At 46.6% G+C, this 18,077-nt stretch overlaps 1 protein-coding gene across 3 annotated transcripts in view; it reads right to left on the bottom strand.

The window, feature by feature from the left end:
* Positions 1 to 18,077, bottom strand: part of SDK1 (sidekick cell adhesion molecule 1) — a 482,213-nt gene that overhangs the window by 105,667 nt on the left and 358,469 nt on the right. For all 3 annotated transcript variants that reach the window (XM_044433572.1, XM_044433573.1, XM_044433574.1), the window contains one exon: positions 553 to 662. In XM_044433572.1, the coding sequence (XP_044289507.1) occupies positions 553 to 662 (110 nt within the window). The remainder of the gene's footprint in view (positions 1 to 552; positions 663 to 18,077) is intronic.

The raw sequence follows: 18,077 nt of genomic DNA, 5'->3' as shown, positions 1-18,077 counted from the left end.
GGGCAGAAGAGGCAGCACCATATCGCAGATAAACCAGAAACAGGTTACCCAACACCCCGGGCACTGGATGTCTGCCAGAGCCCGGTTTAATCCCGCTACATCATGGGAGTTCCTCTAAGAGTAATGGAGAGGATGGTACGAAGGGACGGAAATGTATGGACTTGCCTTACAGAAGGAAGGCAGTGTGATCTAAGGAGCATTCAGCCCATTGCAGTGCAGTTTTCCCACAAATGAAGCAAGATCAATTTTAATTAAACCGGTGCAACTTTTCAATCCAGACAAACTCGCCATGTCAGGATGTGTTAAGTTATTCAGCAGTACCGTTTGCCAGTGCTCTTTGCCCCCTGCTCCACTTTCCAGATTGACTAATTATTTTAGTATGCGGAGGTGACAATTAAAATACATCATACGGGGTCGTTTAAGTGCAAACTCTTTTGAGGTATAAATTGTCCTCCTCCAGTCCTCCCACCGGCTGCCGGTGAGGGCCAGAAGCGCCTCTGGTGGCCGCTGGCTTGCCTGTAGATGCAGCCATTAATTGGCAGCTGTTCTCACCTGTAATGAGTGTAAGGTGTGAGGTTTGGGATCTCCAGTAGCTGAGCGTCCGACTCTTTCTCCACTTCACACAAAGTCACCCACTCTTCCTCCTCTCCTATCACACCAACCTGTGGAAAGAACAAGAAGCTGTTTTCAGGCACGGGAAGTGCGGCTTAGGATGTGCGTGCGGCTTAGGGACACCTGCATGTTTTCTTCTCGTCCACCCTTCCCTCTGTCCCCACTGGCCTTGTGCCAAATTATAATGTGTAGGCTCCTCAGGGCAGGGAACTCTCCTCTTGTTCTCTGCAAAGGCCATGCTCCATGGTGGGGCCATATATAATCAAAAAAGAAATATAGTAGCACTTTATTCTGTTTCAACATCAACAACACTTTACTTCTATTTCAATTTTCCCTTCCTCTGTAGTCAGGAATAATCATTTTTCCTATATGCCTGGTCCCAGGGCTGCAATCAAAACTATTTATTTATTTGAATGCTATTTGAAATTGTTCTCTCTAGCTTTTCAATTTCATAGTGGGTTACAAGACTACAAATTAAGCTAATCATCCACACCGTTATAATTAATGGTATAAGCCAAGTATTGCAACAGAGCAACAAGGGAAGCCGCAGAGAAAAACAGAACAAACCAGGTCATTGGCAAGACTTGGTCACATCAAGCTGCTTAAAACCGGTGCCTAAAATTCCAGAGAAATGGAGTCTGTGCAGTGGTCCTGAGCAGGACATTGAAAAGCTGGCCACCCCGACCAAAAACTGGTCATCATCCACCTAAGCTCCACAGACAGGAGAACATCTGCAGAAAATCTCTCCTCCAGGCATATGTGGTCTGAGGGCAAGTGGTCCTCAAAAGAGCAGGGATTCCACCCACCATTCGAGCAAGCAAGCGGTTTTTGCCAAGCGAGACTGAACGAGCAGCAGCCTGATCCTGAACGCCTGGCACTGTCTCATTCAAGCCGTTCATCAATGCACGGCTTGGCAATAGTCGAAGCGCACCAAGTGGCAGCTCCATCAGTAAATCAGAGGCACGCTGCCAGTGTGAGCTCTGGATTTACAAAGGAAGAGCCGCTGAGAGCTTGCTTCATCTTCCCCTGCCAGAAAGAGCACCTAGAAGACCTCGGTAAGAAAGAATGGATGCTTGTGCTCGTTCTTTCCCCCCTTCATCCCCATTCCCTTTCGTTCTGTGTGATATCTTTTAGATTGTAAGCCTGAGAACCGTGGCTATTTTGTTATTAATCTTCGGAAGCTGCTCTGGGAGCCCTTTCCAGCTGAAGTTCAGGGCAAAAAGAATTTGATTGAAATGAATTAATAACCTGCAACATCAGTCGTGACAGCGGAAAGGCCAAATAACTTTAAATGTGAACAGACCCGTGCCTTGGTGTCCGGGTATCCTTGGTAATATGGAACAGAACAGGGCCTTGGGATTTGTTTGGAAGGCTCTCCAGGGAAGAACTATGCTTACTGCTCAAAAGTCCAAGGCGCCAGTTCTGTATGACTAGCCACATACAGTCATCTTCAATAGCAAGATGAATGTTTTGTTTCTTCTCCATTGTCTGAGTTACTTTCATCAACATCCTGTACTGTTTTGTGAAGCCACTCTTTGGCCACATCTCCGATTTTACAACTACAATGTTCTGACTTTGGGAAATCTATGCAAACCATTACAATGGAGATGATGTCATTTGCACGCATCACACAAGTGGAGCAGTTGGATCTCCTATCTGCAGAATTTAAAATGTCACGCTCCTATTATTTTGCAAGGACTCCATCACAAGGAAGTCACGTGAAAGTTTGTTTTCACAAATTCCGTGATTACATTATTTACCAGGGATCTGGCTAAATGCAGCACAGGACTCACAGAAAAGCACGGGGTGTCAAGGTAAGTATAAGGCTCCCCTTTTGGAGAAAATGCCTGCATTAATTTTAGCCATGGGGACTAGAACCTTAGGGTGTTGTGTTTGTTTATTTCTACAGAAACTCAGCTTCTTCGGAGGCTGCTCCAATGCCTGGAATTTGCATCTACTGTTATCCTTCACTTTGCAGAGTGAAACCAGCTTGTATCGATTTCCAGGATTGAAGGGTTTTGGTGAATCATGTTTCAGCACAAAGATTTGAAATGGAACACAAGGCAAATAACCAAGGAGCTTTAGACATCCCTGCTGGCTAAGCAGCGCAGAGACTATGCAGTGCTTTGTATTAATTAGCCAATGTAAGTGGCCAGGAGCCAGCTCAGCAAACCACATCTCCAAGAACCGTGCCAGCGGGGTCAGAATGCTAATATGGATTTAAAGCATTTCTTTTCACATGCCACAGTTAGGGGAGAAGTGCTGGCTGTACTTAAGCAAGAGGTGACGAAGAATGCAAGGAAGACCAGGATCGGAAAGGAGCGTGACGGATACGGTGGAGCAGAAATTCACAGAAATAGAAATGCCCATCGCAAGCATATTGCAGCAGCGATAGAGGGAAACAGTTCTGCAGTGCCCCTTTCCTCAGTGGAGGAAACAGGTAAAGTGACATGCAGCTTGAGTCTCCAGCACGGAACTGACAGAAAGCTGTTTCCTACAGGTGTTCGCAGGAACTGGAAGCTCTTTTCTGCGGATACACTCGTGTGTGACTCTGCTCTTTGCCTCTCTGGGGCAAACCTGTGAGGCTGCCTGTGGCTGGAGAAGAGAAAGCGTTTTCAGTCTGGTAATGGGTGCTTGCCAGTCCAGACTGCAGTGGCTTAGGGTCAGGGTCGGGGCTCCCTCTGGCTCTTTCAGCCCTCCCCTTTTCCCTCACCAGCACCATCTGCAGCAGGCCTCTGTACATCTTTGGAAGGCATCCCCTGCCTTTTTCAAGTAACCTTCCAGCAGATTGCAAGAATGCACAGAGAAACACACAGGCTGAGTTGGAGGGCAGAGACTTCTCTCCTCTTCTGTCCTGCAGGCTCAGGGCAACATGCAGATGAAGGAGGAGGTTCTCTCTGGCAGGAAGTAGGGCAAGGAAGCTTCTAGGGTGGCCAGCATCTTATCTGGCAAGGGACAGTCCTCTTATTGGAAGGGTTCAAGTCTGGCTTAAAGATAAGGAGCCATAAGGAGGGAAAAGCGGAGCAGAGGCCCTGAAGCTGCTGCCCATCGAGTTAAGCACAGCCAGGCAGGTCCTCGGGGCTGAGCCTGGCCCAATGTGGGGAGGCAAAAGGCCAGGATCGGGGCAGAGTTGGCTCACCGCCAGCTGCCGCACGTGCTGCGCACATGCTACCGACATTTGAATGCTAAGCCTCTGTGGTGACGCAGGGATGGCTTAACCCCCAAATAACAACACACTTCAACCCCTGGTTGCCCCGGTGGGGAGCCATTTACTGGAAACAGCAGCCCCGCCTGGCTGGTGGGTGCGGCTGCTGCTGCTGCTGCTGCTCACTGCAGATTAAATAGCCCACTGGCTGCCCTTGGTTCGGTCAGTATCTCTTATCTTAACCGGGTTTTGCCAGGGTCGCCGTGAGGGTTAATTGGGGTTGGGGGAAGACGGTGCGCGCAATACTAAGCCACTTGGAGAGGGCGCAGAGGAAATAGCGCCAATGACACGCAGAGGAAAAAGCAGTAAGGAGCTTAGTGTTTCTAGAGGAGACAGTGAATGCTGATGACTTATTTGAATACTATTTTATTTCTAATGGGGAAGCAAATGCAGAGGAATCGGCACGCACAGAGAAGGGGCGTCCAGCTAAGTGCTCAGACCAGAGGGCAGGTTTTCATCATTAGAGGAGAGGGTTGGTACGGTCTCAGAGGGGCTGGCTGACACAGGTTGTATCTGGAATGCGGGAAGTTTCCTCCTTGAAAAACCTGCTGGATGACTGGTGGCACACGACCTGCACGGAGACCCGGGAAGCCACAGACACAGTGGCTGCAGTCAAAAGACAATCACGATCTCTCGTGTGCCTGGCGATCGCTGGAAGTTGCTCCGTGAACCCAACAAGGGGAGAAGGAAATGCAACAGAGCAGACTGCTTTTCTTGCAGGCAAAATGCCAAGCGAGTGTCCAAGGCAGAGCTAACTGGTTGCCTGCTAGGTGAAGAAATGTTCGATGTAATGCCCAGTACACAAAGAAAGCTTCAGTCTGGCCCCGGGACATTTCCGTTTGGCCTCTGATCGAAACGTAAAGTCTCCTTTTATAATGAATGGACCTCCGCTGCAAAAGGCCTCTTCTCCACAAAGTGGCAAGGAGCGCTTGATGCTTCTCAGAAGCTCTGTCTGTTCTCTCCAGCACCAGGATCGCACGGCGTTTGCCTCTTCTCCTTTCTTCCTCTTGCAAGGGACTCAAGGTGCTAACAAAGTTCTCCGCTTCACATGCACGACGATGATCTTATGAGGCAGGTTGGACTGAGCATCAGCCCAGGGTCACCCAGTGAGATTCCTGATCGAGTGGAGATCTCCTGACTCCTGGCCAAAGGCTCTCAACCACTACACCCCCTGGCTGCTCACTTGGATAGATCTACCAGGAGCAAGGAGCCATGCTTGGCATAAAAGCAGCAGCAGCGGCTGGCTACCGGATGGCTCCTGCAGTCGTGGCCGGGGAGCGCCGTGGAAGGGGGCGCTGGGAGAAAGGTAAGATGTTTGACCACCAGCCTGCCTGAGTACTCCATAAGATATACTGCTGGGAAATTTCCTGACTAAACATGCATAGGATCGTGTTTTCAAGAGCTTCATCTTGCCCCTGTGTCGAACACCCCAAATTATGCATTCGTAATCTGTCCTGCAAAAATCATTCATTTCCAGTACTTCTGTGCTAAGGGTGGCATGACCTCATTTAAGGTAGTGGAAAGAAAGGGAAGGGAAATATCAGATGCAAGGCCTAATGTTACATCCACACTTCAAGAAAAAATATATATTTGAGGCCCACAGACGCAGAATCCCCCCGACACAGCTTCATACTGAGTGGACATTCCTGAGAATAAATGTTTGGCTTATGGCAGAACTCACAATATCCAAGAGATTTTTCAAACACAAGAAGACAAAGTATAAAACACGAGCACTTCTTTCCTAGCCTCAGTAACTGCAGCCGTACAGAGCGCTCTTTATAAAAATCAATGAAAAGTTTCATGTAAGCCAAAAGCGTTTTCTCCCCAAGAAAACTTATAAAGACATTTCTTTTACACCAGATGTGTGAAACCTTGCTTGAATCAGAAGTAATTGGTGCTCACAACACGGTAAATCGACCTTGAAACATTCAACTTGGCCACTTGCACCCGCATTGGTAAATTTTCATGACAGTTTTGCAAGGGTGCAGTAAATGTCCAGGAGGACCCTGATATATTCTTCCTACTCTGCTTGGCTTTTGAGCAGTATTTTCAATTCATCTTGATCATCAATTCGTTGACGAGGATGGCATGGGAAAGAAATAAAGTTTAAAGCCGAAAGAAGTTTGGTAGGGAAGATGCTGCAGAAATGGAAGTTTGCAAGGGCCTCATCCAGTCTGCAGTTGTGTAAAGCATCGTCTCCTGTGCTTGTGAGTGCACCCGGTCTGACCAGACACGCATGCAAATACAAGCTGTAAGAAAGGGGATAGTAGTTTTAGTTCTGATTCTCCTTCTGAAAACAAGTTTTACAAGGAATGTGCATTTTTCGCTGGCACGGAGCTATCTTGATCTTGGATTCAGGGACCTGTAAGTATAAGGACTGCTTCAGGGATGGAAAGTTTCCTCGTTCCACACAGGAAGGAGGGGAGCAGCTGCATCTGATTTCCGTACTGTTTACTACACGCAACACGGGTGGGACACCAAGTGATGCGCTGCTTCCCTGAACGTGCGCCTGCAGTGTTGGGAATGAGCCTCGAGTCAGACATCTGGCAAGGTACGAGGCATTTCCATGCTTTTCTGGAAGCGTACGCAGCACGGCTGTCCAGTCTGACTTGGTCTGACAGGCTGAGTTATGACTCGGTACAGAGAAGAAATGGTCTTTGGCAGCTCTCCCTGAGGTCAGGTGCAAACGCTGGTTCGGGTACAGAAATACAGACAGGCCCCTGGGAGGCACGGGAAGCCAAGCGGGATACGGGCCTGTTGCACAGCTGAAAAGTGCATGTATCCTTCCAGTGGAAATGACGGCTTCACCTGCCGCTTTTCAAGAGCAGGCAAAGTAAGGGGGGTGGACTGGTTTGGCTGCACCCTGGGACTCCGTGCTGCCATCAAAGGCCCTTGGGTAGCACCTGGAGGGGCTTCTCTAGCTTTGCTGACCTGCCCCACTCCAAAAACACAAGTTTCTGGCCATTTGGGATTGTCTTTAGAAGTACGAAAGCTCCTTCCTGCAAGTCTGCAGACACGCCAGGACACTAGTCCTTGAGAACCAGGGCAATTTGGGTCGAACGGGAGCAGTATGTGAGATTTTGGTGAAGTATACAAGACATGGAAGCTCCTGATATATGCAACTAAATGTTAAAAGAGGAATAATTTCGGCCAAAGATAATTAAATATCAGAATGAAAAATTAGATTCACCTCTTCTTCCCCTCAAGAAAAATGGCCATACAAAATGTGGGGGATATTTCCGAACCAGGAAATAGTTATCAGCCGCGAGTCACTTTCAATGGGGGCACAATGTTTCTCCGCTGTTACATGAGCGCCCTATGTTCTGCAGTAGTTCAGGCGATGTCAGTGTTTTCATTACGGGGGTTTATAACTCAGTCATTTGAAATCGCTTTGGGATGAAATTTGGTACACTGCCTGTCAGACTGGATGCAATTTTTCCCCCTTACAAAAGAGTACTTAAATCGATTCGGCTGTTTTTGATTTAAAGATCGGCAAAAGCATAAAATTGTCAGAGTCGTAGGCACTTTATTTACCAAGCTCTAAAGGGAGAGCGACATCAAGAAGAGTGCCTTCTACAATGGACGAATCCTAATAGCTCTGTTGACATTGAAAATCTGACTTAACCCACAGAGCAGGAGAAACTCATACAGAAGTTTGCCAACAAAGTCTTGAACTGTGTGCTCCTCAGGCTAAACATCGGGGGGGGGGGGGATTTTCCAGCAGGACAACCATACGTATCATCTGCAGTGTTTTTTTTAAAAGCTGGGTTCCTCAGCGGGGGTCCCATGGGGTGCCCAGGTGGGTGGTGCCTACAAAGCTATCCCCAGTTGCCTCAAGCATATTAAAAGCCTTTGGACGTGCAAAGCCAGGTTTTCCCCCTGCTATTTGAACTTACCTGTCTTGCTCCCCCCGCCCCCGGTATCCCCTGCTATCTTGACTCCCTCTCTCTCTCTCTCTCTCTCTCTCTCTCTCTCTCTCTCTCTCTCTCTCTGTGTGTGTGTGTGTGTGTGTGTGTGTGTGTGGTATATGCATGTGGAATGTGAGAGGCAGTGTGGTGTAGTGGCGAAGAGCGTGGGACTGGGACTCTGGCGATCTGGGTTCTAGTCCCCGCTTGGCCATGGAGCTCATAGGGTGACTCCGGACCCCAGAGGCCCCAGGCTCTCTGCCCAACCCACCTTACAGGGCTGTTGTTGTGAGAATAAGATTGAGCGAAGGAAGAGAATGGGGAAGCTGCCTTGAGTTCCTTGGGAGGAAAAACGGGCAAGATAGGAATACAATAAACAAATGTCGCACACCACACAAGTCTGTAGCAGATAGGTATTGAAAAATCAGCAAAATGCCAGAGAAAATATGTGCTAACCAAGGCTTTATGGACCTAAGTTTGGGATTCCTACAGTGACGCACAAAAAGTGAGTTATTGTGGTGGATTAGCAACAGGTTGCAGCAAAATTTGTGTCTAATGCTTCTGGCCCACTCCAGGTTTTGTCTTCACTGCTTCTCATGCCTCTCTCAAAGAAATGGAAATGCTTTTTAATCTTTATTGTGTAATTCCCTTGATTTTTTAAAAGAGCTTCATCTGCTTTTAAATCCCGCTTTGCTTTATTACACTGGGTTCCAGCACACAGTCTGAGAGGGATGAAAAATTAGCACTAATAAATTTTAATAGACCTTTTAAGAAGCATGTCATATGGCTCTTTTATAAATCAGGATAAGCGTATTGCAAGGTCAAGAACATCTTGACCTGTATGAGGTAAGGGATAAAAAACCTGATTCGCCTTTCACTTAAGACGGAGGAAAACGAAGGACCCCACCGGGCTAAAAATATAGAATTTTGGCTAATGCAGTGGCTTCCACATGAAAGAAGCAGGAAGGAAAACAGAAACAGACACGCAGGACAATGTGATGGATTGATAGGCATATTCCTGTGACATTTGAAAGACCATCCACTGCTTTCTGACTGCGCTTCCAAGCACAATCCATTTCTGTGCAAGTCCCACAGAGATGACTGAAGGATGCACAAGTTTTTTCAGGTTATCCTTCTGTGTCTCTAGGGTCTTGTGAGAAGAACCACAGGGAGGACCAAGCCCTGTGTCAGCTCTTGGTGCTGCCGAGTCAAGACACAATTGCCATTGTTGCGCGCTTTGTTTCCCATCGCGGTTTTTTCTTCTTCTCCAGATTGGACCGTTATTATTACAGTTACTGCATTACATTCATACCACATCTTTCTTCCTTCCGCAAGACCCCAAGGAAACGACCCTAGTGCCCCTTCTCTCCATGTTATCTTCACAACAACCCTGGGAGGTGGGTTAGGCTGGGGGTCAGTGATTGGCCCAAAGTCACCCCATGAACTGCACGGTTGAGGGCAGGCTTGAACCCTGGTTTCCTGAGTCCCAGTCCAGCACACCACACTGGGCTCTGGACTGCTGATGACAGAATTTGGATCTGCAGAGCAGCATCCTATGGGGTTCTGTTCCTTCGCTGAAGCCGTCCTACAAGCAAGACCTCCTGCTTGAGCAGTGAGATTCAGCCTGTCTGGGAGCTACCGGAAACGAACAGAAATGCTTATTTATAGAATGGGGCAGGTCTGCGGCTTGTAAGCAAGCTTTGTTGACCCGACCTGATCCAGAAATTAGCACCTCCACCCATTTTGGGGCATCCTGTAGAAACTGTTAGGTCTATTCTTCACAAGCAGCACGTCTCGCTTGTGCATCTTGCTTGTGTCATGGAATCTGCTTGTGCGAGAGCTCCTTTGGACACTGGCCTCTAGGAAGTCAAGACATGCTTCACGGATCACTAATGGGTTCTCGATGCACAAGTTGTGGTCCACGGGTGAACAATTCGTAGTCCTCCAGAGGTTAGGCGACAACTCACCGCTGGTTATGCTGGGAAGGGCTGATGGGAATTGCAGTGCTCAACATCTAGAAGGCATGTGCTGACCCCCCCCCCCCCCCCGCTGCAGGCCAACAAGAAGTGGAGGGTTTGGCATCCCTTTCCAGAATCATTGGCTTTCAGCAAAATTGTAAGCCATCCAGAGACGAACCGTATTGGACGGAATAAAAATATCCTGATAAACAAACAAATAAATAAATCTGCTGATAAAGACCTGCTTTCTGAGCACAAAATGCACCTTGAATGCCGTATAAAAACAACAGATGATTTAAGAATCGTCCAAGCTATCCAAGCTCTTTGCCATGCCAAGATAAGAGTGCGGTGGCATTTTCCTAATTTTACAAAAATAAACGTGTTTGATAAACGGCATTCTTACTGTGATGAATTAAATATATTTTGGCTGCAGTCTTATTGGATACAGTCCATTTTTGACCCGCAGACTCGAAGCGGCAATCTCTGTGTTATGACTTTGAGGAGAGTAGAACAAATTCTGTTGTGATGAGATGGTTTCTTTTGGGAAGGAGGTGGCAACTTTCGTCAGATAAAGACTAGGGAAACATCTTCAGCCTGCACATGAAACTATTCCCATTCAAGCTGAAGTGCAAGAAAGCTGTCCAGCCCCTCTTCACACTGAGTGATAACAATCATCGCACAAAATCTGTGTGTTTCCCACTCAGTTTTCTGCATGGGAAAGCCCGAGGAACAGACTAACGCTGCAAGCTACACTTTTACTTGGGAGTAAATCCCATGGAGCTCAGCCAGGCTCACTTCTAAGTACACTTGTCTGGGATTGCACTGCAAAGCCGTTTGTGACGCTTTGTGTTTAGAATACCAGTAGCTACAGTGGCACAGAAAAAGAGCCGCTTGGGTTTCAGCGCTGGTGTGGCAGAGTGGCAGAGTCGTTTATGGCACTACAGGGACCTTGAATCCTGGTTCTTATCCAAGTTGTGCTCTCCAAGTGTCATCTGTCAACTCAAAAGCTGTAAAGGCCATTTGCAGTTGATGAAAGGCTGCTTAACACATTTGAAAAGGTATTCGTGTAGCTTCCCATTTCAGAGGCTAAGACAGCAGTGCTGTTTCAAGAGTACTGGGAAGCCAAGCCGCTATGCAGGGCTCGTCTCCGTCATCCTCGCAGTGTCACTGCCGTGCAGGCTGGGCCAGGCACATCTCCACCTTCACTGCTCGGCAGAGGCAGGAAGCGACGAAATGAGCGCCCCGGTTCATGACCTTCCTGGGTCAACTAAGACATGTATGAACCCTGGTAAATTGAGTTTCTAGCATCGCAGCTCCAGACTGCATGCTCTGTCCACCTAGAATGGTTACTGGTCTGAAGGACAATGTCCACTTCACATTTTTGGTCTGGATGTGGATCTTTGTGACACAGGGATATTTTGGGAAGGCCCATAGATCAGTGGTGGAGCACGTCCCTTTCGCACAGAAGGTCTCCAATTCAGTTCTTGCCATCTGCTGATAAGAGAAGATCAGAGAGATGCTGACAAGAATGACTTGAATGGACCACCAAAGACACTGGAGACGGAAGCGTCCTGTGCTTCTATCCTGTGTTTGACGCAGAAGGGACCTTCTGCTCTTTACCAAATGGGGCTACGCAGGATCCCTAAGGCAGTGGTTCGGCATCAGAAACAGGTGGAGGTATTGTGAAACCTCCAAATCCTAGGAGAAATTTAAAGGAAGAATGATTTTGGAAGCATCCTTGCACGTACGAACAGTGTGGGCAGCAACGGTTTGTGCAGATCCAGCGAAAAAATTCAGAAGCAGAGCCCAAAGTCTTTTACTGACTGCAGCTTCTGGGTATTTTAAAGTGACATGTGCTGCATTTTCTGTGTGTGCACTCTTAATGCTTGATGACAGGCCTGCAAATTTCATGCCCAGGTATCTACCTTGGACTAAGACATGTAAAATGGGAATAGGTCCTGAGAATTCCCACTCAGAGAACCGCTGGATGGTGGGGGAGAGGCATACTTTCAAAAATATTTTTATATCACAGGGCATTAAGTATATTTTCATTCTCCACTTAGGAAAAATTCTGTTTTTGTTGGTGAAACATACTACGCTTCACACAAATATTACGACAGTGTATACTCAGAAGAATTTTGTGCTATGATTGGGAAAAACCAAAGCCCAACCCAGATGCCAATTTTGATTCTGTCTAATGAAGCACAGCAAAAGCTTTCAACTTGAGAATCACAGGCTGTTTCCAAATATACTGCAGGCATATGATTTAGAATGACAAAAGAAGAATCCAACTTTAAAATTGGATCCTTGTAGCAAATGGGAAGTCTGGAAGAGCTGACCTAGAAAAAGCCAGAAGCGATGGGCAGATTAACAGCTACGATATTTCATGCTATTGTTTCTGCATCCCAGGACGGGTTTATATGGGACTTCTGCTTGTTACACCAGTCCTCCTTCCTGTAATTTAAGAGTGATGTTTCTTAATACAGGTGTAGAGAGCCCCTTTCAACCTGAGGCCAGACTTCTATTTCAGAGAGTCATTCAGAAGCCACATTCCAGAGGCTGAAGACAACAGAACTGTGGCCAAAATTACAAAAAGAGTATTTTAACTTAAAGCCATTTCTGCCTGTAACTAAGCCTTAGAAGAGCCGTTTCAACAAATGAAATGGATGAAGTGAAAGGGGGCGGGGCCAGGGAATGGACTTGGGCATCTGGGGAACCGTCAGGGGTTGGGCTGGAACCCAAGGAAGGTTCACCTGTTTTAATGGACTAGCAGGATTTTAGAAGCAACATTTAAAACAGCGGCAGTAAGGTAAATGAAGAGAAGGGGCAGAAATCCCAAAACCAGTGACAAATACACAGCCAGATATTGCTGGAATGCTGCTCTTGGAAACCAAGGAGGGGCTAAGTGAATCTCCAACTAGATAAAACCATTCTGGTACTCCACGTTCTGTGATGCAGTTCAAGGCTTTGGACTACTGTCGAGGAAAGTGCAAGCCACTGCCGGGATGGAAACATTACAGCTGAAGTAAGATGAGAGCTCAATTAGCAGGGAGGCAAATGACTGTTCCCTGAGGATTCAATGTTGAGCCACTCCACAAAGCAGGTACAATTATTTAAAAAGAGCTTGACATGGAATTGACTACCCACCTTGGAATTTTTGTTTGTTTATTTATTTATTTTTCGATTTATGTCCTGCCTTTTCCCTACAAAGGGCTCAAGGCAGCTTGCATCATTCTCCTCCTCCATCTTATCCCCACAACAACAACCCTGTGAGGTAGGTTGGGCTGCGAGTCTGTGACTGGCCCAAAGCCACCCAGTTGGCTCCATGGCTGAGCGGGGACTCGAACCCAGATCATCTGAGTCCCAGTCCCACGCTCTTCACCACCACACCTCACTGGCTCTCCGCAATTTTGCTAGCACATCACTTGTTGGGAGGTTCCATCACTGCTTCTGGTCTTCTCTTTGTTCATCCAAAGTTTGAGTAAGGCTCAAGATGGAAAAGGAGGATAAAACCATCCAGAGCAGATGCCGTATCACTTATTTACTTGTTATTTATTTTATTCATTTAAAACTTTTCTATACCGTCCCATCACAGACGTCTCAGGACAGTTTACAACACCATTAATAAAATAGAATAAAAAATAGAAATAAGAGTGGGAGTGGCACAGCATTTGATGTTAAGTATAAAGCCACCAATTAAAACAAATGAGCAATTAAAATATTGGGGGAATAAAAAGGTTTTCACCTGATGCCATAAGGAAAGAAGCGTAGGCGCCAGGCGAACCTCTCCGGGGAGCGTATTCCTCTGTGCCACCACAGAGAAGGCCCTCTTTTTCCTTCCTTAATCATGATTATGAGTTCCAGAGAACACAACGGGGCTCCCACTCACTCTTCCCCTTTCGGATGTGAGCCCCCTCTTTTAATTTCTGAAGCTACAGTTAGATCTGAGCCACAGTCCTCAGCCATGGTTAGGACTAGGCTTGAGAGCCGTGCTTTGAGAAGAGCAGCACAAAGACTCAGATCAGTCGGGGAAGAGCAGTGGCAAACTCTGAGTAGCTTCAGAGGAGGAGCGGTTGGTGAGAAACTCAGGAGGGGGAAGATCCATGAACCGGTGTGGTTCTCCGAACCCCTGGCCATGCTTACATCCGCTCAGGGCCTCCATCTGTCAGCTACATGACTTTTACACACCTCTTTCAAGGCCCTGCCCAGGGACAGAATTTGAAGACACGGAGGGGGAACAGAGTTTTGCCTGCTGCGGGACCCTCGTTGTTCCGAGAGGTGGAGGCAACAGCAGTTTCGCATTTCACGGCAAGAGGCCACAGTTTACGTACTAAGTGAGCTGTATTTCAGCCTGACACCCTGGGATACAGGTACTGTTGGGCAATTACGCACCAGGAGAGAGGTTAAATATAATGTTCATATCAAACACTCAATGAGAGCCGACAGCTTGAAGCGGTCTTGCTGCCAGGCAAATGGCCTGCATCAAGGCATGAAAACTGCAGAATCTGCTTTCAGAAACTCAGCGTTTAATCTTAAAAGTACCTGGCGCTGTTATTTAGAAAGATCGGCAAGTAGGAAGGAAACAGCGCGCTTTGCTTGACAGGTGAATAAATGAGGGATGGCAATTTTCTCTAGGACGGGACAGGGGAAGTGAAGGGGGACTTTGCTCAGACCTGGGAAGACTATTTCTCTGAGGCATGCTTAAGGACTTAAGGTAGGAAAACCTGGGAGTATTTTATTGCAGCATAACAACCTGCTCAGGCACATGAATGATTGGAAGGATATTGTAAAAGGCAAATCATCCTACACTGCCCCCTTGTGCCCTATAATTTAATCCCTCGCACCCCCTCCCCCCAAGAAATTCTGCTTAGCATAGAAATTCATGCAACGTAATCTAAATCAGACTCCTCCACTGAGGGTATGATAAATTCTGGAATGAGCTACTCTTCAGGTCTGGTGTCTGTGCAATTTATGTTGTGACTTGCTTTCTTTTGAATGCCCTCACAAAGATCTGTGTGAATTACTGAGAAGGGGAGATCTCCATGCACCTATCATGTAATACGGTAGGAGCCCGACAAGGAAGCCTTCCAATTATCTCAATGTTTCCTCTGTGGCACAGCAAATGGTTTGGGGTTTTTTCTTGGTTTTTTCTTCATTTTTTTAAAGCAAAGAGATAAAACTAGAATCTGAACACACCAGAAGCTAAAAGCACTGAAGCCAACTTCAGATATTGCTGATTGTCCATTCTCCAGATTGTTTTGTTTTTGTTCTTCCAATCAGCAAATTCTTAGACAATGCATAACGACAAAGTATTGACGGTTACTGCCCAGAAGGTCACTGAGTAGCCATGTGACACCGGTGCCCCCTGGACACCATTCTCGGTTGCCCCGGGAAATACCCTATGCCTCCCAATTTTTAATTTTTGTTTTAAATAACAAAGTTTCTTACTGGCAGTTGAAACCAGCTCGGAGTAAAGCTAGTGTCTTTAGCCTTGCCCAGAGCCTTTTTCCATGAATGTCTCAGGCCACAAATGGGCTTCAGAGACAATGTCAGTCACCCACTCTTAATTTCCCAGATGCAACCATGGGCCCCAAACCCTAGCCCTGTCGGGTAGGATCGGCTCCCCCTTTCTCCTGACAGATGCATGACAAAATCCACCAAAGGCACAAAACCCCAGAAGGTGCAGGATGCTCCACCATCTGTGTGGAGAAGCAAGAGAAAGCTCGGCCTTTGGAATTCCTGCATCTGGGGCTGGCATGAAAGGCTCAAATCCTTTATTGGGAAATAGCTTATCTTTAGCCGGCAAGCCGATGGGACAGCCAATTTTAGTTCTCAAGTTTTGGTAGAGGGCCTGGCAACTCTTAACATGCCCAGGAACAAATAATGTACAGACAGCATCCCTCAGTCCTATGCCTATCACCTTCCAGGAAGGATGATTGTCCGAAATTGTAGAGACCAGCAGTATAGCAGCAGTCCTGACTAAGCACTAACCCAATTAAACCGGAATCCCTCTAAGTCTAGAGAGGAAGAGGCATGTCGTGAGCAGGAGAAGAGAGCCAAGGAGCAAAAGAGATGCTCAGGACTGAAATATGCCCCTCCCAGCTCCCCTTCCCAGTCAGAACGGAAAGGGCGGGACACTGAAGAGCAGCCTTGAAGGGCTTGGAAAGAATAGGGGGCCCGCCTAGGCCGTTTCCCCTCTAGGCTTCCCTGTGCCTATTTGACAAATGCGTTCAGAGCGGGATCAGGCCGTTCTGCCTCGGTCTCCTGCAAGACTGGCAAGCAAGGGGTGCAACTGCCATGGTTTTACTAGCAATTCAGCAATCGCAGGTATGCTGACTTTAATGGGGGTGGGGATTTAGTTTGCCGCCTCTTATATGCATTGATAGTTGCCTCCTCTCTTGAAAATGCCACAGCCAAATATTGCCAAGGGCATCCAAAGTTAAGGCACAGTGATAAATCCTTCCTCAGCGGTCACAGGACCTGTGCAGGTTAAACTACGAAACACAAATAACAGAGCGATAATGACCATAAAAGTTTCAATTTATCCAGTTTAGGTAATGCAGCCAATCAGTTCAGCTCTGGCGTGCATAGCAATTAGGAACAAGAGAGTCATTGGATAATTTATGCATGGAATACTTATCTGAGAGATAACACAAAGCTACTTTTTAATTTGGATGCCCCTGTAAAACAGGCCAGAGAGTACAAATTATATGATGGACCTTCACCTTGATTAAAAGGTAAATGTGATGACACCAGTATCAACCCTTCACCGAGTGTTTAGGCAACAGATCTTTTGATATAGCGAAGATGGACGATCTAGGTATTGTGTAGGTATCTGCTCTCATGACTGCTTTTGAAAATGGCCTCCACCTAATAGCATCTCTCGTAATAGCGTACGCACTCCATCACCTTAGTAGATGTAAAGGCATCGGCAAATGTTCTTACCTTTGCCCCATTCTTTAAATGGAACTGAAGACAAGCCTTGCTCTTTATGTGCAATTTCTGCTCTGTATTAATGGAGAAACACATTTCCTCTCTTTAAACACTTCCCTGTAGCCGAAGAGCCAACCTTTTAACTCTCCAGAAAACCATGCAAATCCATTAGTTCAACGGCTAAATATGCTCATTTGGTGCATTTACTCAAACCCCTCAGTTACAGAGGCTTATCCAAAGGTTTACGACACATCAGTCTTACCGAGTGAGTTTGTCACAACAAAAACAAATGGTTTTGCGGCACCTTTAAGACAAACATGTTTATTACAAAAAGCTTTCATAAGCTGTACTTCACCTCATGAAGTGCATGAATTGTTTCTCCTAGTAAGAAGGCATTCAAGGGTGAAGAGAAATAAACATTGGGAACAGTGAGGTCATATTGCAAGAAAATGCAGAAGAAAGCAATCTATTATTAGTCAGTTAGTGCTCTGATAGAGGCAAAATGAGCTTCTCCTACCCACCCCCACCCCATAAGTCATGTCCACTACCACAATATCTCAAGAAAAAAAAATGGGCCAGTTGTCTCTTAAAATGACAATCACTGTGGAAACAAGACAGAACAGAATCCCAAGTTGATATATGTAAAATTGCCATAGGCCGGAAGGACTCTGATGCCATCATCTCTAACCAATGAGCAGAGACCCTCAGATATCAGACCCTGAAACAAAAACGAGTCTGTCTATCTCTTGCTGGTCCTTTAAGTCTAAGAGGACGAGTTATAAGATCGTAAGAGCATAACAAGAGTCCTGGTGGATCAAACCAAAGACTCATCTAGCCAGGTGGAACCTTATGGAATGTCCAAAAGCAGAGCATGAAAGAAATGCTACTCATTCTCCAACACTGATTATGCCAGTGGAGTGGCAAAAAGAGGAAAGCACAAAGTGGAAGAAGTAGTAATTGAAATATGCCACAGTGAAGACACATTGTACGCACGGACACTTCTGTTCCATCAAAATTAGTACATACAAATCAGATTTATTGTATACTGATCTCTAGAGGCTCAGCTGAACTACAGGAGATTTGGAATGCATTTCATCATGTATTATTGTTCAGCTGGGTTATCATCCATCTTTCTACACAAGGATTCAAGAACCAACAGCGCAAACCCAATAGAGATTCTATTCAGAAACAAGGCCTGGTAAGTTCACGGGACTTATTCCCAAGTGAGTGAGTGACTTCAGCAGCCAGAAAAGCTCAGTTAAAAACAGACAAGTAAATAGGAGAGGCATTTAGCCCAGAAACAAGCAGGTAAGCCAGGAAGCCTTGTATACCAAAGAGGTGTTCTGTCACTAATACAAAACACAAATCTTGCTCAACCAAGAATTAAGCAGTCTCAGTCTGGAGAAGAGGAGACTCTGAGGGGAATCTGTTGGCAACATATAGGTATGTGAGGGGGTGTCACAC

This window comes from Varanus komodoensis, unplaced genomic scaffold, assembly GCF_004798865.1.
Source record: "Varanus komodoensis strain SLA01 unplaced genomic scaffold, ASM479886v1 scaffold26, whole genome shotgun sequence".
Lineage (NCBI taxonomy): Eukaryota > Metazoa > Chordata > Lepidosauria > Squamata > Varanidae > Varanus > Varanus komodoensis.
The sequence above is the reverse complement of the archived record's forward strand: the minus strand, read 5'-3'. Positions and strand labels throughout refer to the sequence as shown.